This window comes from Haplochromis burtoni, unplaced genomic scaffold (genome assembly GCF_018398535.1).
Source record: "Haplochromis burtoni strain Fernald_Lab_line unplaced genomic scaffold, NCSU_Asbu1 Contig_100, whole genome shotgun sequence".
In the NCBI taxonomy this organism is placed as follows: domain Eukaryota; kingdom Metazoa; phylum Chordata; class Actinopteri; order Cichliformes; family Cichlidae; genus Haplochromis; species Haplochromis burtoni.
In genome coordinates this window covers 1,659,469-1,681,464 of record NW_024582461.1, presented here as the reverse complement: position 1 = coordinate 1,681,464, position 21,996 = coordinate 1,659,469, and the positions used below count along the sequence as shown (strand labels likewise).

The 21,996-nt window shown below is 43.1% G+C and overlaps 1 protein-coding gene across 1 annotated transcript in view; it reads left to right on the top strand.

Annotated features, from left to right (window-relative positions):
• skib (v-ski avian sarcoma viral oncogene homolog b) overlaps nt 1-17,830 on the top strand; it is a 29,436-nt gene extending 11,606 nt beyond the window's left edge. The window contains exons 2-7 of the mRNA XM_005927397.3: nt 14,912-15,019; nt 15,218-15,318; nt 15,455-15,684; nt 16,123-16,397; nt 16,492-16,722; nt 16,849-17,830. Coding sequence (XP_005927459.1) covers nt 14,912-15,019; nt 15,218-15,318; nt 15,455-15,684; nt 16,123-16,397; nt 16,492-16,722; nt 16,849-17,070 — 1,167 coding nt within the window. The 3' untranslated portion in view covers nt 17,071-17,830. The remainder of the gene's footprint in view (nt 1-14,911; nt 15,020-15,217; nt 15,319-15,454; nt 15,685-16,122; nt 16,398-16,491; nt 16,723-16,848) is intronic.
• Nucleotides 17,831-21,996: the final 4,166 nt, after the last annotated feature.

The window sequence follows — 21,996 nt, the reverse complement described above, 5'->3', positions numbered from 1 at the left end:
AGTAATAGGACGCTTTTAATTTGACTGCTCTTTTATAGCAACGTGATCGATGGCCTTTTAACCCTCTTTCCCACCCCACTCGGTTACCTTTCAAGCACTGGATTCACTCTGAGCCCTCAAAGGAGACAAGTCCTACACGAGTGACAAGTGCGTGAAAAGATCTGCGTTTGCCCAGCGCTCGGTGAAAACATCAGTCCGAGAAGTAGCTGTGCTAGAGAGAGGGTGGGGGGGAACATTTGTTAATGGAGTTCGAATCTAAACTTTTCCTCAGATTCCTCTCCGCCTCTGGCTGAGGTGGACGGGTGTTGAGAGTGTTTGTTTTAGGTGAAGTCAGTGCTGGAACAGAATGTTGTGAACCGCAGGCCAGACTGTGGTTCTGCGGTTCAGCTCCGACCTGAATGCAGACGGCTCTGTTTGTTTTGCTTCCCCGTTTCTCAGGGAGAATTTTAGACGCTGCCAAAGTCCTGCGCTCACACCCAAGACACGCAAATAAAAGTCCTTCACAGGGGGAAAAAGAAAAAAAAAGTACCTGGGTGTAGTCTCTCCATCTGGACTTCACCACCTCCCCTGGTGGAAGGGTACAGTTCCATACATATCTCATCTTGTAAAAGGGCTCTTTGGGAGATGAGATGGCATTGGATTGCGTCGGTGGCAGGATGTTTGTGTGTTGTCTTCCAAGCCTTTTCATAAATAGCAGTTGTTATGTTACCGAGGTCAACTGGTTTTACTAGACTAGAGAGGCAAGTCCAGAGGCAAGGAGGCCTCCCTACCATCTGGCAGCCATAAAAGAGGGGAGCAGAAGGTTTTTAGTGGGGCTTTATGGGATGGTGGGTTGAGACATTGAGGGGAGGAGAGACATGAGTGGATGGTGGACTCTGGTTGCCCTCGAGCTGCAAAGCTTCCCCTGCAGTCTGAATGACAGGTCAGAAGTTCATTGCCTCTTTCTCATCTCGCATCTGCCTGGTAAGGTGGAGGAGGTGAGGAGTTCGAGGGCAAAGGAGAGGACGTCACCGTGAAGTTGCTATTGCTGCTGTGAATAGAGATGTATTCTGGGCGAGACATCTGCGTTTTGTTTTATGAGCCCGCTGTATTTTTAAAAGTGTTTCAGGAGACTATAGTCAGCTGGCCTGTTAGCTTGTTATGCTACACAGAGGACGAGACTGAAGTCCTACAGATGGTGCAGGATTATGTGGCTGCGTAAACACGGGTGATTCAATGACATGGTGTTGTTTGGGTATGCGTCACTCTCTCAAAGCACCCTGCTCGCCACAGAGTAACGAACAGTAAGTTGTTTTGGACAACTGCAGATCCAGGGTGTCTCTCTCTCTCTCTCTCTCTCTCCTTTTGTCCAGAAACGGCTTCACAGTCAGGTGGTGGCTTCATTTTACCTTAAGTGGCAATTACAACATTGTTAAGCCTTGAAAATGGTCGAGCTCAAGGAGAGCAGGATGATCATGGAGACTTCAGGGATGAAGACACTCCAGAGACTCTCAGTTGTGATTTCTTTTCCAGTTTTTAAGAGCCTGAGCTGGAGCTGTCTGGTCCATCTGAAGCTGGATTCCCAGCCTTATAGGTTTTCCAGATCGGGGTTATCATTGCAGAGGACTGTGCAGCTTTGCTGACTCTGGCACTGATACCTCCCATAGAGACTTCATTTGTTGTTATGCTGCAGCTGAGATGCGTTAACCCTTTAGCCCCTTTAGGATATTTAGCTAATGGAGGGATATGCCACACTGTTATTACTTACGCTAACCTTGTGCAACACTTCCATGTCACAACGTGCACATACGTTTGCGTAATACGAACGGTCTAATTAAAAGACGGAGTAAAAGTCAATTTGCTTATAATATAAATTATGTATACTGACCTCTTTCTCTCACCAGTCTGCCACTGGGGTTTTAGACCCTCTGCTGCTTCATGCAGTCTGTATACGAAGACAAGAAAAGTGCTGACGGCGAAAGAATGAGAGCGTGTTTGGCAGGCACGCCCTTGTAGGTTTCTGTGTCACTCAGCGCTATTAAATTTTTAATCGTTTCCTTGCCGTGGTATAACGCTCAACAAGGCTCTGCTCACACAGTGTTTATGCTCTGTGCAATTCATAAAATAGGGGGAAAAGAAAGTAAAAAGTGGGATTTTTATTTTATTAAGATTTTGAAAAAAAAACTGTTAAGTTAAAATATTGTTTTCTCACTTATTCCCGACAAAACGCAGAAGTAGAAGCTGAACTAAAGCTGCTTTTAAGGGCTGCACTCACAATGAGATTAATCAATTAGCGGGTCGATAGAAGATGCGCTGCCAACTATTAATCCACATATAAATTCAGGTTATTTTTTTCAAGCACACATGGACACTTAATAACGTCAATTTAATTATTCAGTTATCCAGACAAAAAGTCAAACTGCTGATGAATCCGTGGCTTGTTGGAGTCGCCTCTGTGCCCTTTGAGGCAGACACCACAGTAGTAGTCATCATAATAACAATAATAATAGCTGCAATTTATAAAGCTCCACCCTCGGTGGTGTTACTGTCATTCCAAAGTCCTCAGTATGATTTATTGAAGTGTCTCCAAGAATTATCATGACAATGATCTTAAATATTCTCGATGCCAACATCGTTGATTGCACTTGCCAAACTTTAAAGAAAGCATCAAAGGCACCTTCAAAGGCAGGCGCAGTCAAAGAATCCAGCCACAGATTCACGGAGAGCCTCTCAGCATACTTTGGCCTATTTATCAGCTCGCATTTTGCGTCACGCGAGCGTCTCGAGCATTAGGAAAAGGAGTGAAATAAAGCACAGGCTCTTGATTGAGAGGCTGGAAATGAGGGACTCTGCTCTTTCTTTAGTGGTTCCGTCCACTGCAGTGATTCAGGGGATAAAAATGTGGCCTGTGTCTCTTTAAGAGCGCTGGCCTGTCTGCAGAATGCATCAGTCCTGTGGAGCAGACACAGGCCAGCAGGAGGAGGGGGGTAAAGGGAGGAGCGTGGGGCTATGTGGAGGGAGGTATGAGGACAAGAGGGAACAGCCGCAGTCTGGGCTTCCAGCCTCCTGGCTAGACTGCTGAAAGTTATTATTGAGTTCCTGTGTAGGGCCTCCCCTCCCTGTGGCATACTCCTCTGTGTTCACTACAAGGTAAACGGCGAGTATGGGAGAACCAAACAGAAAAGTTGGCAGCCTCTCATGCCCCTTTGCAATGACCTTATATGCAACAAATAAAGGATAATTTTGTTTGATTTGGAGTTTTTGCAAGGGTGAAACCTCTGAAAGACTCGCAAGACTTGAGAGAAACCACACATGCGCGTAGCCTCGCAGCTGCCTGAGAGCAGCTGAAACTGTGGCCTAGCTCACGGTTGTCTTGAGTTACAGTTTAGCAGACATGTCCTGTTTTCTTAGGAATGGCCTTAACCAGTCAAGACATGAAGGTTGACGGCTCACCAATAAGAAAGCGGGGAGACTAAATCCTCGTCTGGCGTGCTAAATGATGAGTATGATTCAAGGACAGATGGTGGGAGGACAGCGTCTCCTTCGAGTAACTTTGTCTTTAGAGTAGACGAGGCATAATTTGCTGGAAAACGATGTGGTTGCATAAAGCTTGAGAACAGGACCGACTGCTTTCACAGCGCCGTTTTTGCAGGACTGTTTTCAGTGCTGCAGTACGTCGCGACTCAGAGATTTGCTGTCTGAGGAAAGGCCATGCAGATTACATACTTACGTACATCATGCCCTCCGCTGAGGCCTGTGCCTGCCTGCAACACTAATCCCTAGCTTGCCTCCCCTTTAGCGGCTACATTAGGGCCACAGAGCGCCTGCGTCCTTCCAACTCAGCCCACCAAGCGAGAGAGAGAGACAGACTTTTACATAATGCTCTGTTTGGTGCATTTGTTCCGAACCTGCTGCTGCTTTAAAGCAGAGCTCCTGCAGGTTAACCCAGCTGCTGCCTTTCCCACTTGCCATGGCTCCAGTCCACAAAAAGGCTGAACCCGTGCAGCACCTGAGGCTCGTCGGGTGCCCGCGAGACTACTTCCCCGCACATATCTTCTGCAGCTTATGTCACATGTTCGCCCTGATTAATCCCAGCATGTGCCTTCATTCATGGTCAGTGCGATCATTTGGCCTCTGCTTTAAAGCTGTCCCAGGCAGGGTTTTGCAGGAAAGCTGGGCGAGGGGGGAAAACCCTGGCGCTGAAATGGGTATTTTGTGGAGTTCTGTTTGTTGAGTCAGAGCTTATGGGCTCTACTGTTATGTGGTTGCCATGGAGAAAAACACAGGCTCTTGTGCAATAAAATCATCCAGGAAAAGACATTTCCAAGAATTTTTTAGAGTGAAGAAACAGACGGCAAATCGCAGAATTCATGAGGTGCTGCGGTCCACCACCCAGCCCCTTCAGTCCTCCATTTTAGAGCGCTCATATTCATTTTATGGAAGCGGCTCGGCTCGAGCCCTCTCACCTAATTATTTCTGTAAGCAGATATGTTTTCCTATGAATGGAGGAGGGACACAAAACCAGTGTTTAAGGATGGAATGTGTGATCTTAGGAACGGATGTTGTGGGTGTTTTATCCCCTATTTCCCTTACAGACAATTCCTCTAACAAGTGGAAACAAGTGAAATGCTATTTGATCTCTGTCAAATATTACTGTATACACACACTCACTGTGAGGTCGTCGTACATTTGAGCCAGATTGTTAGTCTGCCAGCGAGAGGAGAACATTTTCAGACGCCGTAACTCGTAATGTTGTTTTGAAAATAGGTTGACAGTTAATTAGTTGAACAAGTAGAAAACTTAGCGGCTTTCTTGTTTTGGGCGTTTTTGTTTTTTTTCCCCCATCTGGAGTCGTTCTCTTCAGTTACGTCAGTGCTCCTTATTGCTCGTTAATGTGAGTTCTTTTATTATTATTTTTTTTCCCTCACCATTTCCCGTCTATTTAAATGGGCCCATTAGCACATTTCAAATCGTGCAGCTTTCTGGTTGCGTTTCTTTTGCATCTGGGAAAATGCCTACTATGCAGCGCTGCAGTCACAAATGATACAATGTTACAGGCTTGGAGGCTAAATTTCAAGTTCAAAGATAATTAAAAAGAATGCCTTTAAAATTCCCATCAGGTGTCTTTTTAATAGTGTTTCACTGTTTAAATAGAAACGCCATTGGTGGAACAAAGATTAGCTCCTCTAAGCTGGTGACCAGGAAGGCTGCATTTCAGCTAAATGACCTAGAATGGTATCTATAAATTTCAGCAGGATTTATTACTTTGCTTCAACCAATTAGCTCCTGAGCATTTTCTCAGGATGTATACTGTGTTGGTGAAATTACATCTCATGGGACCCTGGGTGAGCACTGACCCTAACTTCACCTCACAACTTTTATGGCCTCCTCCCCCAAATCCCCTTCTGCCCCCCCACCCCCACCCCCCTTCCGTCCCCTCACACCTCTTAACCTCTGGTATTCATCCCATTTTCATCTTTCCAAATAAACCTGCCACCTGCCCTCCTCTCCACTGCCTGATCAGGGGGGCATGTGGTCATGTGGCTCGTATTACCGTGAAGGCACGGCGCCGCAAGCCGCTCCTCAGCTGGTCAGTGATCTGCTTTAAAATTGTGAAAAATGACCATCCCCTCAGTCACTCATTGGTTATACTGGGTTTTTATCATCAGCTTGTACTTTAAATTGGCTGCGGGTAACTGTGCCGTAAGTTAGTCTTTCTCAGATATTCAGTGATTTCCACAGCGAAGAGCCTGGTGAACAGTCTGAATGAAGATGAATGTATGACCGCTGCAATTATAACCCAGGCTTTGAGTCAGATCTGTGATAGCCACCAAACTCGGGAGACCCTCAAAAGTCTTCTTAAAGATTAAATTGAACTCTTAATGATTAATTAAATATCTTCTTAAGCTAAGGTAAGTTTCCTGAGCAGTTGGGCATTTCAGTGAGGAAAGGTGTTATATTTTGTTGACTAGATAAGACGGTCAATGGGAACAAAGTGCAATACAATTGATTGGATTTCATTAAGTATATTAATAATATCGTGACTGCTGGGAACAATGGAAATGTGCAATTCTGGCTAAAAATTGCATTATAGAATGTAAGGATGGCAATCCAATGTTGGTTTATGAAGAACTGCAAGAGAACATCCAAGGAAGTTGTGATATTATTTTGTGAAATAAATAACTGGCAACCCAAGTCAGTAATGAAAACGGTGGGAAGATACCAAAGTTTAATGAGAATAGCCGATTGATTAACGGGTATGGCTGTAGTTGGAAAGGGTACTGATGGTAGTAAGAGAAACGATGTGTGCCTTTAGGCCAGAATAGCAGAGGAGAGGATGCTCGCTGGATGTTGAAACAGAATAAACCGAAGAATAAATAATTGAAATATCTCGCATAATAAATAGCAAGTGAGGCGAAGCAGCCTGAATCGGTATGGAAACCACGTGCTTGGATTTGAAATTGGATGTTGCAAAACATGAGACTAATCTGGATGAAAGTACAAGCACATGGCACCAACTCAGATCTTTACAGATGTTATCTCCTTTCAAAATCGGACTGGAAGAGAATAAAATATACTGACAAGAATGAACCGCTGCAAACCTGGCAACCCATTGAATTTAATACCTGTATGAGGACTTCAAGATTTACTATGTGTGCTTTTTTTCATAATTGATATTTACAGCCCTGTTGTTGTTTAATAAAATGTAGAAATGGTGACTATAAATCCCATTTGACTCTTGTGTATGTAAAATTCGGACGTAATTTTCATTTTTTCAATTTACATCCATATGTAAGCAACGGTCCTTCAATTTGGAGGCCTGGCTCTTCCTCAACGATGCCGGGCTCCCAGGCCGCCTCCTGTGCAAACCTCACAGTCTCTGCCCTGTGAGGGAGGTGCAGTGGAGTCTTCTAGTACCAGGTACTGGGAGTGATATAATGGTCTGTGTATTTGGAGCTGTTTGTGTTTGGGTTACCGAGAGGTTATCCGGTGACATGTTAATCGTCAATCTGCCTTCTTTGCTGTGGCATTAGTATTAATCTGCAGGATTAAAACTCAGCCAGTCAGACACTGGACTCACAGCCTTTACTGTAGAGCTTCGCTAACATTGAGAGAGCTGTGCACACATCCCTGGGTACAGGCTGGGATGTGCTTATCGGCATTTACAGTTGGGAGACATCAGTCCTCTGATTAGATGATGTTTGTTAACACATCGTGTTTTGGAAGTAACAGAGTCCGTTTTATCAGAGATTTTCACCCGTCTTTCATCGCTCTACAGTCACAAATCAACAGATTTTCCACTGACTCCTACCCCCACCCCCCTTTTTTTTATTCCCACATAGTGTAAATAACTATTTTCTTCATTCAGTCTGAAAGTATTTTCATAAAGACTTAATTTAACAACTGTAAGCATATAAGGGTCAGTTTATCCAGCATGGTAGGTACTTTCCAGCCAGCATAAACCATTTTGCCTTTCTTGTTTTTGACAAGAAAATGAGCACATTGAGACCCTGATGACTGAAAGATGCTCCCGGCCTAACAGAGAGTCCATAATATGCAGCTGAACTGCATGCGATGTACCTCTTTTATGGAGCAAAAGATATGGTATTCTGACCTCTGCTGCTCCGAGCAATTTTTAAATTGCTGGAAAGCCTCCATAAATGAAGCCTACTGATACACCTACAGATTTTTTTTTTTAGCTGCTCTATCACAAAATTAATGTCAGCACCATTGTCTTGAGCACCATGTTTTTTAATTCTAGATTTTTTTATTTTTTTTTTACATTTATAGAATGGAAATTATTGCAGTTTTTTTTTTTATTACATATTTCAAATTATTTTCAACAATTCCAGCTTTTGTGTTTAGAAATCACCTCCTTGTTCTTTTAAGACAACAAATCTGCTGTCGCTGATGTTCAACATCAGGGCTGCTCAGCTAACGTCAGATTGAACGTGTTGTCGGTAAGTAAGAGGTGTAAATGTGGGTGATATTTGCAGGTCTTTTAACTTTAAGAATATCACTAATCATCTTAAATGAATCGTATTTGTGCTTCAAACTGTGACGTAAAATCGAGGTTATAGATCACTTAAAACCACACAAGTGCACCACCGCCGGAGAATCAGATGAGGGTCAGTGTAATGCCAAGGGATTAAGCTTGCATGGCAATGCCGGTGCTGGCACTGCCGTACAACACAGATCAAGTTCTGTGAAGGCACGCACACACGTCTGAAACTCGGGATACGGCCACGCTAACGCAGTGATTTTCTCTGCAACGCTGGTGCATTAAATGAAGTAATTAGGAAATATATTGATCCGTTTGTGGCGTTAGAATAACAGTGAAAGGGCTAGAATTTCTCCTTTTAGGTGTTGGAAGTACTTTGGAGCACATGGCTGTCTGGTAACCATTTTGGTTGGCCGGACAAAAGCTTTCTCACAGCTTTCCCTTCAATTCCAGAGCACTTAGACAATCGAAATCTGGGGTGATGCTTATAAAACTGCCTGGTTGCAGCTCTTTTTTTTTTAAATGACAAAGTATTTGCTTTAAGTACCATTCAAGTCCACCCATATGTAGTGAGTATTGTCCATAGACCCCTTTTTATTTCTATGTGCGATGCTCTCAAAAGTTGTGTGAATATATTTGATGTTGATTTGACGCATTCTGGTTATCAAATTATTTTCCGTTTACATAGAGTGAGTCATAGCTCCTTCTCCCTCCCTCTGTCTTTCTCGTTAACCTTCATCCCCTCAGGCCTTCTGGTCCGGCCTGCTCTTACATTATTATAAGTGTGCTAAATGTTATAGAAACATAAAGGCTTTGTGTCTGTGCATACGTGTGGTATGTCCCAGTGAGATCGTGGCACAGAGCGAGTGTTTCTTTGCCCGCGCCGGTTAGTAGATACTGCCTCGCGTCTTGCTTCAGATCTGGTCTGATTTCTAACTCTCTTATTCCAAGAGTACAGCAGGGGGGCTCAGACAACTATCTGCTGAATTTGGCACTATGTGTGTCTAGAAATACACCAGTCACAGAGCACGTTTCATTTCCTAAGATAACTTTGACTCACAACCATACCGAACATGCTCACCCTAATAAAATATAATCTGCAGCGCTATCTGCTTCACGTCTTTTAGTCTCGGGTTTCCATATCTGTTGAAATAACTTATGAGTGCTTCCTAGTGTGAGGTCATCCTCTGAGGGAGAGAGTGATTTGGGCACCGCTGTCAACACCGCTGTAAGAAAGGCCGGCGGGCATGTCCCCGTTGTTATGGTTGCCATGTTTGGACCTGACTAGGAATTCACATTCAGTAGTACAGTAATCTTTCTTTGTGTTTGCTCTCACCGCCGAGATGATCTTTTCATGCGCACACAAGCAGTTCGCTTTATTCAGGAACAAGTTTTTTCATGATGAGGACCGTAAAAATGAAACTTGTCATCAAAAGATTAGAGAGTTTATTGTGCCCTAATATTTTTTCATCCGCATTTGCATGTGATGTATGATGGCATTGAAAGAGGCGAATTAAACCCAACAGAATACAAGTGCAATCTTTACTATAAAAATCTCTGTCCATGCCAAACTCTTAAAACTCTTAAAAGTGATGTAGGACTTTTTCTATCAACCCCCTCCATGAGTAGGACACAATACCTATCAAAGGAAGCAAAAGCGCCATCCTTTTACTGCTTTTGGTTGTGCAATTGAGGCTTGAATTTTCTGAGAGATTTTCCACCCTGTGGTTGACAGAACCACCTCCTGACAGAACTGCAGGAACCAGTTCTTTTCTGCATTTTAACCCTTTATTTGACAGCAGTGGACAGTGACTGCAAAAGACTAGAAAGATAATGACAGGGACCCTAACTGCTTGGCTATTCAAATGACCCCATAGGGAACCACGAAATGCTGAAAATATTATTAAAGTGTTATTAATCTACAGCCATGGCATTGTGAAGTACGTGCAGAAATGTCAAAGCAATAGACGTGTATTTGCACTGTCAAAACACGAAAAGATGACATTTGCATGTAAGGATACAAGCAACAATGTCATTAAACAGCAGGTCTGGATTTGCCCATTGTAGCATTGCTTATATGCAAAATTGTTTTCACATTTTTCTTTCTCTTGTGGGCACATAAAATCTAATTTGCACTTATTACAACTTCAAAGTCAAGCATTTTGCCACTGAACTGTAATCAGTACAACATCCTGTTCTATTTTCAGCAAAGTAAAACTTAAAGACTGGGTCTTAAAATATTGTTACGTTGTCAGGATTAATAAGTGAATGATATTATTGCACTGTTTTGCTCCTCTGCCATTAAGCTATATGTGTCAGGCTGTGTGCATCTGTTGAGATTTTCCACCTTTAGGAACACCAGCTTGTCCTGCATCTTCCTCAGACCTCATCAAGTCTCAATCCCAAAGACAATTAGGACAATCCAATAAGCTCCGCTGTAATGCCGTCCTTATGCCTGGCCCTGCGGCTGCCTCTGTGTGGCTACGCTGCCATGGCTCAGTTCAGCCACGTAAACAAAATATTCTCAAGCAGAGACACAGTAAATTGATAAATTAAGCTAAGCTTTAGAGAGGGGAAATGAGAGCTACCCCGGTATCTGTGTGGAATATGGGATGAAGTTTCAGGGATATTCTGGGCAGACACCAATAATACTTCCCCAGCTGTTACAGTGACCACAGGGCTTTATATAAATCAAGGGACTGTCGTACAATTTATGCAGTGAGAGCCGAATAGAGCGTTCAAGGCATCCCTGTGACCATCCACACCAAACCATAGGGATCAGATTACCAAAACTAGTATTCCTTCACTTCCAACTAAGGCTATTACCCATGTGAGCCATGCCAGTTGGTGTGCCCTTGAGTGAGACAGCGCCCCAGTAAGCACATGTCGATCTGGGGATTACATTCAGGGGTTTAGGAGGGGAAAGGAGGCCGTAATCTGAAACTGTTGTGTCTTGTTGCTGTGCACTTTTCTTAATGCCATGCTATCATGCAGCATACGTTGGTGTTGTATGACTGGGGCCCTGCAGGAAGTTCAGCTATTTTGGTCTTACCATATGAGTGTTGCCTCATGTTTTGTTTCTTGATAATTTCATTGCAGTGTTTTTTTAGTAGCACAACAGATGCTAGGGGTTTCAGTTTTACCCTTTCAGCAGATCCAACAGGCTTATTAGCTCTTAGCGTTTTGTTTTGTTGCTCAGAGATTAGATTATTCATGCCATTTTTATTCTTTTTTTTATCTAGCCACTCTGCTTACCAGCACCCAAACACTCACTTAATCACATGATATAGATATATAAATTGTTTATCGTAATTTTGTTGTATAGAGCCAGGCTAGCAGTTTTATAATCTTCACAGTCTTTATCCTAAGCTAAGCTAAGCTACCTAGAAACTGGCTCTAACGCTAACATATTTCACTGACAGATAAATAAGAGAAAGAGGTGATAATCTTCTCGTCGTGCATCATTCCTAAAGCTATAGATAACAATAATAACTCTGTTCTCACCTAATCTTTTTTTATAGACAGAGAAACATGCAAAGAAACAGGTTTTAAAAATGGCATGAGCACTTGCACTTGGACCCTTGCCACTTTCATATTATAATATTGGTTTAACCTCCACATCTCCGGCTTAGATGATCTCGCTAAAACCCTGTGCCTGTTCAACCTGCCTGATTGGTTGTGTGTGCGTTTTTGCTAACGTTAGAAATGAGAATGTTAGAATAATGGGGATAGGTTCATTGATTAATTCAAATTGCCCATAGGTGTGAATGCGGGAGTGAATGGTTGTCTGTCTCTCTGTGTACGCCCTGCGACAGACTGGCGACCTGTCCAGGGTGTACCCCGCCTCTCGCCCTATGACAGCTGGGATAGGCTCCAGCGCCCCCCGCGACCCTGAAAAGGATAAGCGGAAGCGAATGGATGGATGGATAGAATAATGGCAACAACCAGAAATAGTTTCAAACTTCAAGAGTTAGGGTCATACATTTTTACACACACTCCAATCAGCTACCTCTTCCCTCTTCATCCACCCACTTTCCTGCCTGCTACGCATCCATTCATGCTTTCATTGATCCTCTCACATCCCCCTCCATTCTCACTTCCTCCTCTGGCGTCTCTCACTAATGGCAGATGAAGCGTGCGTCGAGAAAATAGCCCTTCACAGGGGCTCTGTCCTTTTCCAGTGCTGGTATGCTGCTATGGAGAAACTAAGGGATTAAACTTTAATCTCCATCATCTGCAGTATGATGCTTGCTGACGTCGACTGACCAAGTTAACCATGTTAAGATTAGGCTTTTCCCCCTCGTGCTGAATGCCGGTCCTATATCACCAGTCACTGAACAAATATTGTTGATTACATCCATGTTCAAGTGAAAAAAACGGCTCAGTCAAAATCACGCTCCAGTTGGCGTGATGACGAGAAATCGTGATTCACGCAGGTCGAGCGCTGCGCTCTTTGAACAGATATCGATATGCTTGTGTTGTGTGTGTTTGCCACGCCGGGATAAGATTGTGGGGTGGAAAAAAACCTGGAGCTTATCCTTGTATTGCCCCGCCATTATGTAGCACTAATTAAAAAATAAAACGTGCCTGCTCTTGCCCTTCTGCTATTAGACCCTGTTTAGCCTACAGGTTTGCTTTGAACCGCTCCCTCATTACAGCGCCTCAAAGAAATATCATACAATAGTGAGTTGAAAAGGGCAATGCTTGAATGGAGTCTGAAAGGGGAGGCTGTACTTGGCCTTCAAGTATACATTCCTTCAGCTCAGTGCTTCCTCTGTGGTCCCCCCTCTTCTGGCCCACCTCCCCCCTCCCACTCAATTCTCAGTTCCCACAGGGGACGCAGCCAAAGCAAACTCCTCAGAGGAAGTCTCCCTCTCCTTCCAGTGTGAGAGAAATGGGGATGGATGTCCTATCTGGGCCTGCGAGGCAATAGGATGTATAAGGGGGGGGTGTTTTGACTCCATGACCATGCTATGTCTATGATGTGGTGATGAGTAAAGCCCGTGTGGCTACTCTCCTGTGAGGTCAGTGTCATATTTAGCCAGTAGGTCCCTTGTGGTGTCTGGGAGTGTCTGTTTTCTGGCTCTATTATGTCTAGTGCTCGTAGCCTTCCTGGAGCTGCAAACCTCAGGGTAGAAATAGTACCAGACAGGCAGACATCCTTTGTCAGGAAAACAACAGTCACGGCAGTAATTACAGAGTCTTATTACACCAGGGCAGCAGTTCTTAGAACACCTCCAGCCTTGAGTCAGGCAGGTGAGGGGTCGAGTCACCACTGCTAAACACAGTCAGGAGGTTAATCTAGGTTAAAAGAACTACCTTACAGTAGCAAATCCAACCAGCGGGCTTGTAAATGGGTGTGTGTGTGTGTACCGTGGTGACTGGTTAGACGGGTAGAGACATTTGTAAGGCAGGCAGACTGGAGGGGAGTGTCCAGACAAACATGTCATGTACACTTCATAAAGCTTACAAATGTAGGCTCAAATCAAACCGGGAAGGTCTAGAAAATGTCAAAGAGTCACAGATTCCAGCCATAATTTCCATCAAAGGCTTAAATAACCTAAATGATTTACTAGAACAATTGAGAACTACTCACTTGTGACAGTAAGCAGTTTCCTAATAGGTGAAACTGTAAATTAACCCAATTCAAACGTGGTATCTATAGTTCAGGTATGCAGTGCCAGACCTGACTTAACACCTCCACCCCTAACCGCACTTTATCACACACACTCACTCCATACCCTCCCACATGCACATATGCGTGTCTACACCCGCAGCCACCCACTTCCCCACATGTCCCAACACCCACTCATAGCAGTGTGAGCGCACACACGCTCGCTCACGCAGAGTCTGGCTTCGTGCTGCAAATCTGTGAGACGTGATTCATTACCGGCTGGGCTTCCTACTAAATGAAGTTTATTGTTAATATCCATCTCCAGGTGATCACAGCAATTGGCGATTAAAGGTTGCACAACTACACCAAAGGGAGTGTTTTCTCATTGAGGATTTTGAAGGTAAACAGAGTAATCGTTTGTCTCGAATCACACGCGCAGACAAGGAGATGGGAGTGTTTGCCATTCCTGGAGGCAGGATGTCATAGTAGTGAGTAAGAGAACGACCCGGCAGGTCTGTGCTGGCCTCTGTGCCTGCCTAGGTAAACATATCCTCTGTCTGACAAGTGCAGACCTGGTTGAGGATGTTCGCTATCACAGCACATGGATCTGCAACTTGCCACACATACGCATACGACATAGATAAAGGGGGGAAAAAGCTTGTGAGATTCAGTGTTTTGTGGCACTTAACAAGGCAGATGCTTCTTCCCTCCTCAGGTTTTCAGCTCGCCCTCAAACAGCACGTGACTCGGCAGCTCTGTGTTAAAGTGCAGCCGTTTTAGAACACTTATACTCGATCGCCTGTCAGATCTGAGTGCAATTACTTTAATTTGTCTTCCTCTCTGTCTGCCTCTGTCTCTGGATTGCAATATTTCTGTGGTTCGAGGAGTCGATCTTCTCCACCTGACGGCGCCTCTCCTGCCTGGCAGGGAGCAATGTAGCCTTACTGGCTGCCAGCCAGACCAGCTTGAGTGTCTGCTAAGCTCAAAGCCCTGCTCTCACACACACACGCACACACACAAACATGCAGACATGCCAGGCTCTGTTGCTGAACGCTTGCACAGATGCATCGTCTATCCTCCTCGCCTCTCTGAGACTTCTCTGCAATATTTTCTCATTCTGTGACCTTCTGCTCTTTTACTGTAAAACATCTCTACATGTGCTGACAAATTGACGAGTTGCTCATGAATAATGCCATTTACAGTCATACTGTAGCATTTTTAGAAATTGTGTGGTTTTTCTCAGCTGTCTATGATGTGCCGTATCTCTGCCTGGATCGTGATGATTAATCGCTTACTCCCCTTTTCTCCCTTGTCAGTCTCCCAGCCCCATCCGAGCCAAGAGGTCCAAATTCGACAAATTGCAGTCAGCTGACAAAGACAGGAAACCCGATTGGCTCCAGTCACTGTCAAAGTCTGCACACAAGGTTTGTACACTATATGTCTGCGTAACTTATGTGTAATTTAAAAGATTAAAGATCTAAGGACTTTAAAGCATGGCCTCTCTTCATCTGGCTTCTTTGAATAAAGAGGGGCCTTTGAATGAACTCATCATGGCTGATTCAATGTTCTAGCAGCAGTTTTCTGAGTTTATCCAAGCTTGTTGTGTTGTTGTGTTGCTTCAGGATCTGAAACAGGTCCAACTAAAACAGAGGCCCTCTGCTTTCCGCCCCTGGTCTCCTAAGCCAGCAGAAAAAGAGAAACTGGCCAAGAATGAGGTGGAGAGGTGAGCCTTCCAAACAAAAGATGTCACAGTTTTGGTTTTAAGTACAGCTTAAAACCGTTTACAGTTCCTCTTTAATCAAGCCCTTTTTTTTAGCATTTAAATGCTTTAAGTCTGGCTGTGTTTATTATCCTCACAGGTCGTGCTCGAGGAATCAGGAGACACACAATTTGGCATTTGCCCACCTGGCCCCTGCGGTCCATCCCAAGGACAGCAACACTCCTGACAGGGGGACAGCTGCCATTTCCGTGCAGGAGCTGCATAATGGTGACGCACAGCCTACAACAAAGCCGGCCCACTCCAGCAACACCAACCGAGCCGAAGACATGGACACAGATGGAGAGATTGATGTGGATGACTGTGATGATGGTGAGTACCACCCACCATCTTTTCTGGTTTTTTTGAAGTGTAATCACAAAAATAAACTGTAGTTGAGCTTTAGAAAAAGCGTATATAGGGCACAGACTCTTCGATTCCAACTTTTATTGCACAGTAAAGGAGCAGGCTTGTTCATGGTGATTCCTGTGCAGCTGCGCCACCTGGTGTCAAGGGGGGAAAGTACAAGAGGAATAATGGCTTTCTATTTATGTAGCAAAAAATGCAAATATTTGTAGCAAATAATTAAAGATGCAAAGCAAGAAGAACAAGTGAACATCAATGATCTTCTGCTTTTCGTAACGCTTGTCTTCTCTGTTAGTGGTTATTTGCAGCATCTCAATTTTATGTTGAGTCTTTGAGAATCACAACACTAATATTGTTGGGGTTTCATCACGATCTTAATAATAGAAAACCTCTCTCTGTCCTCAGGTCCAGTGCAGTCTTCCTCCCTGGCTTCACCTCCGTCTGCCTGCACCAGTGTGTCTCAGACTCTGACTCCTCAGAGCATGGCTCGGGCTCAGGAGAGGCCTTCCTGGCTGCCAGGGACTGTTTGCCCAGAGATGGACACCATGAGACAGATGCTGTATGCTGGTCTTGACACCAAGGAGGCGCGGGAAAAACTCCTGCAGGAGATTGTCAGGATGAGAGTGAAGCAGGAGGAGAAGCTGGCAGCTGCTCTTCAAGCTAAACGCAGCCTTCAGCAGGTAACCCGTGAGACCAATCTCACCAAAACGAAATAATATTAAAGCTTCACTGGATTTTATTTTCACAACTCTGATGACTCGAATGTTTTTGCAGGAGCTGGAGTTTGTGAGAGTGGCTAAGAAGGGGCGTCTTCGCGAGGCCATCGAGGCCAAGCGCAACCTGCGAAAGGAGATCGAACGCCTTCGCGTGGACTGGGAGAGGAAGATGAGGGATGCGGAGGAGTCTTGTGGGCGGCTGAAGAGAGAGCTGGAGAGAGAGAGACAGCAGCGAGTTTGCGATAAAGGCTGCGAAGCCGAACGCCTCCGGATCAAATACTCTACTCAGGTGAGATGCCCCCAAGATGACCAAAGCCAGCGAGAGCACTAGAAAATATTGTGCACTCGGTTGTGGTTATTGAACCCATTCCTTGGCTGCCGTTCATTTAATCTTGCTGCTTCCTGTGTTGCGCAGATTGAAGAGCTTCATGTGCAGCTGCAACAGGCAGAAGCCGATCGTGAGCAGCTGAGACGGGAGCTGCAGCAGGAGAGAGAAGCTCGACAGAGCCTGGAAAGCGTCGTCAAAGACCTGCAAACCCAGCTGGCCCTGCAGGCCGGCGGCATCCTTCCTGGAGAATGCAAGGACACGAGCACAGAGGCGCACAGACAGACCGCACAACCCACCAACGGATCCTAAAGTTGCACATTTAAAACGAGACAGAAAGATTCAGTAAAAGGAGCATGCTTAAGGGGGAAAAGAAACGAAGAGTGTTTTTGGTATGGGGGAAAAAATTAGTCATATACATTATGATACAGTATACGTCATTATTATTATGACATTATGAATTTTATCAAATGAACTGGAAAGCAGCACGATGTCCGAGCATGTAATAGAGCGTGAAACTGCGAGAGACTTTCTTCAGCGATGGAAAACCACATCTTTCCGGTGACGTCAGAGCCTGCGGTCAGACACCCGACGCCGTGCAAGGATTTCATTTCAGTATAAGCTATTCTAAGATGTGCAAATATAGCTACATAACACTACTTGAATATGAAGGGAAGAAACACGTTGCGCCTGGTGAGCAGTTGATGAAACTCTTGTTGCCACAATATACTGGTACACACAAAGGTGTCATTGCAGACCACTGGAAACAAGAGACACGAGTTTACCACTATTTACTTTTAATATCCGCTTGCTTTTTATAACTGTGTAGAGGATGTCCTTTTTAAGAAATTCCTGCTTACGCAGCACTGTTATTCCACAAGCAACAAAAAAAAAGGGAAAAAAAAGAAAAACATTCATATATAAACATGTACGCATGTAAACCAGCTTATCTACCTTTTGTATTTTATAAGCCTGAAGTATTGGAGGTTCTGTGGGCTGCCTTCAGGTCCACCACTGTTTTATTCTTAGATATTTTATGGAAGTATTACGTTTTTCGTTTTTTTTTTTTTTTGTTGTTGCTGTTATCCAGTAATGTTTTTGGCTAAATAAACAATAAGTTAGATGAAACTTGCCCACATTAGTCTAGTTAAATCTATAAACACTCCTAAAAGAGAGGAAGAAAAAAATACTCTCAGTAGTTTCTGTTTATGCTAAAATGCGGTACTTCTGATTTTCTATGGAGTATTATAAAATAATTTATATTTTAGCGATAATTTGCTGCCTATCAATAACACACATTCATTTTTCGTCACTGGCTTTAGGGCTCTTAAATCAACAGTTGCTGTTTATATGAACAACATTTCTACATATATACAGAAGTAAGGAGATATATTTTTTTACTTTAAGAAAAAGGAATTGCACTTTTTAAAGAAAGAACCTTGCATTGTGCATCGTATTCCCTGTTACATTTTTCAAATAACAAGTTAAACATGGACTTTAAATTTAAATACTTTCCCTCAGTATCCCCTGATGTAAATACAATTATAATGTAAATAAGATATCGGTATGGTATGGTATGGTATGGTATGTTTGCTTGCTCCAGACTTAAATTGATTGATTATGAATATTATTTTTTGCTCTTACTTGAAACCAAAAATAGACTATATTTGGATTTGTAAACTGCAGTTTCTTTGTTGCTGATCCCTGAGCATCATTGCAATCACGGGGCATTCACCAGAACAGACGGACTCTTTTTATTTTAAACCACTCTTTTTGTTTTGTGAACTTCTGTAGTTTTGTGGGTTTGACCCATGGACAGAATATTACCATTTCTCTGTTGATTGTTGATCTTTTTTCTAAAAAGCGCTTTGCTATTTGATGATATATATATATATATATATATATATATATTACATTACATTACAGACCAAAAAACTGAAAAATGGATTTTAATTCTTTGCACCTCCGGCTCCATCATCAGGTAGAGTAGAAATGACACCTTCTCCTGGTTTAAACTTTAGGTGGTCTCATATGTTTTAGAGAAGAAAACACTTTTATGTCTTATTGTAATGATACCCTCGCTCAGTATTTGTTGGGTACAGTGTAATAGCACTATCCATTTTGTTAGCTGATAATGTTGTAGTTTTGGTTTGGAACTGGGGTTTCATTCGCCTCTTGTTTCAGTGTTTCCTTTTTCCTTCGGATGACTTGTATAATACCCATTAAAATCTAAATCATTCCTTCTTCTGAGAACTTTGTTTTTTCTCACCGTTAAAGATTCGTGTGTTGTTGTGTGTGGTTTTACTTTTAGCCACTTTGGGAACCTTTGTCCGTCCGTCTGCAGCGTCCACATATTTGTTCCAGACTGAAAATAAATTTATAGAGATTATTGCGTTTCCCAGAGGATGAAGATAATGACTAGAAGCCATTAGTCTTGCTCTGCTCTGTGGAAGGGTTTTTTTTTTTTTTCGTTCCAGCAAATAGCAGCAAAACTGAAGTAATTCCCATCAGCCTCACACATAAAAGTCACGTGCATGTAAGAGTTTTATGGTAAAAATCTAACATTTAAAATATTAAAGTAAAGTGCTCACTGTTCATTCAGTACACCTGTTCAGCTCTTCATTAATACCAATATCTAATCAGCTAATCAACCTAATGCATTTCAGCATGTAGATGTGGTCAATTTGACCTGCTGATGTTAAAATGAAGCATCGGGATGGGGAAGAAAGGCGATTTAACTGATTTCAAACATGGCCAGACATGATGGTCTAAGTATTTCAGAAGCTGACGAGCTACTAGGATTTTCCATCCTTAACCATCTCTAGGGTTTACAGAGAATGGAAAAAGAAACAATATCCAGGGAGCAGCAGTTCTCTGGGAGAAAATGCTTTGTTGATGCCTGAGGTTAGAGGGGAATGGCCGACTGTTTCTAAGTGCTCTTGTTACAAGCAAGGTATGAAAGAGAGCATCTCTGAATGCACAGCACGTTGAAACGTGAAGCAGATGTGCTACATCAGCAGAAGGCCACACTGGTTGCTACTCCTGTCAGCTAAAAATGGGATACTGAGGCTATAACTTAAACATCCTCAGAGTGGAAAAATGTCGCCTGGTCTGACGAGTCCTGATTTCTGCTTCCACACTTAAATGGTGGCGTCCAAATTTGGCTGAAACAACATGAAAACATTGATCCATTTTACCTTGTATTTAAAGGTACATGCTGCTGGGAGTGGTGTAATTGAGTAGTATTTTCTGTGTATTATTGTAGCGCTGTTGTTGTGTATATAAATAAAACTGAATTGTTTGTTTCATTATAACAAATGATGATCACATAAATCACTTTATGACCACCCTGATGGCTGCTTCCAGCAGGATAACGCACTGTGTCAAAAACTCAGATCTTGTTAAACTGATTTCTTGATCATAACAGTGAGTTCACCGTACTCAAATGTCCTCCACAATCACCAGAACCTAATCTAATAGAGCCCCTTTGGGATGTGGTAGAAGGGGAGATTCATATGATGAATGTTTCCAGCACCTTGTTAAATCTGTGCAATGAAGGCAGTTTCTCAAGGAAAAAGGTGGTCCAGCTTGGAACTAGTGAACTAGTGTACCTACCAAAGTGCCCACTGAACGTAGAAAAGTCATAAATGCATAAAACTCCATTTAGTCCACACATACTGTATACAACATAATCATAGAGCCTGAGAGTTACAACGCTTTGTAAATATGGAGGCGCATGAGAAGACAACATCTTTCAAGAGTCCATGGGTGAAGAAGAGAATGCGTGGTCGTGAATCAAGGGGGAGACAACAGAATAAAGGAGGATGGCAAAAGCACACGCTGTAGTTCTTCCCCCATTAGCATGCTTTTTGTCCCGCTCACGTAACATGCAAATGAAAGGAGTTCTTTTGCCATACAAAGTAGAATGTAAAACCCAGTAAAATAAACACCTGAAGAGCATCCACCCTGATACACCACAGCAGTACAGAAGCCATTCATTGACACAAAGCTTTTATTTTGACTCAAATGTGTTTCCCTGCACGCGCGTTTTTAGAAATGTATCTTCCGTAGTGCAACCTTAAAAAAGGTTTCAAAAATACTCAGAAGCAATTGAGAAAACGTGAAAATGTCCACGTTTCCTATCACAGCTTTTCTCAGTTGCTTTAGAATATTTCTCAACACAGTTTCAATGTTCCTCGAAGTGTTGATGCATTTCCCAAAGCAGCTCATGCGTTTAGCAAAACACCACAGTTCTGCTGGATGCATGAGCTTTTTCTAATGTCACTGAATGAGTTATTACCAGGTTCCTTTGACATTGTGTAAGCATGAGTGGTCAAAATATTTAGCCATTTTCTCAGAATGAAAGCCTGCTGTTCCAGACTGTCTTTCTGTGGCTGACTAACTGCTATTGTGTGGTTTCACGTTCAATTATTCTATTAACATCTTATGACAAGTGCAAATAAACTATTTTATTTGTCCTGCCATGATCTCACAAAACTTTTACACTGCACAGAACATTACCATGGAGACCATCAATACCAAGAACATGAACTGTGGTAAGAAAACAGTGCTGCAACACTGAACAGCCTGTTGCTTCTGTCCTTTTGGACACCAGTAAGAACTGGTGTCCAAAAGGACGCCTGATTCTCTCCCTTGCAATGCAGCAAAGCCAGAACCACAATGTGCACCACATCCACCCTCTGGATTCTACACCTACACACATCCTTACATCTCTTCTTCTTCCAAGGCAGAATTGTTGCCTCCAGGAATGTTTATCTGAGGAGGCTGCTACATGTTTATTTGTACTTTGATTTATTTTTTAAGAAGCACAAAGACACAACCAATAACTGTAAACCAATTGTAGAATTTGTATTAAGCTTCTGAAACATTTGCAGATAGCTAGACCCTTTCTCTTGTGTACAAGTAAAAATATTGTGAAAAATTTCACACATTGGTTTGACAGCTTCACCTGCCATTCGAGAAGCGTCTGCTCTATGTCAGACTTTTGCCTCTAGGGGGAAATCACTGCACACAGTATGACGATACTTCAAGCTTCTTAAAACCTTAATGGCTCTAGTGGTAAAGCCTAATACTGTGTGTCATAAACATGGTTATGAAATCTACTTTAATGTCTATATTCTGTAATAACTTTGACTCTCATAGGTATGGTTCAAATAAAATGTGCAGCCACCGTGTCCCACTGTCTTCCTTCAGAGGCTTACTGGAAAATCCCTCTAT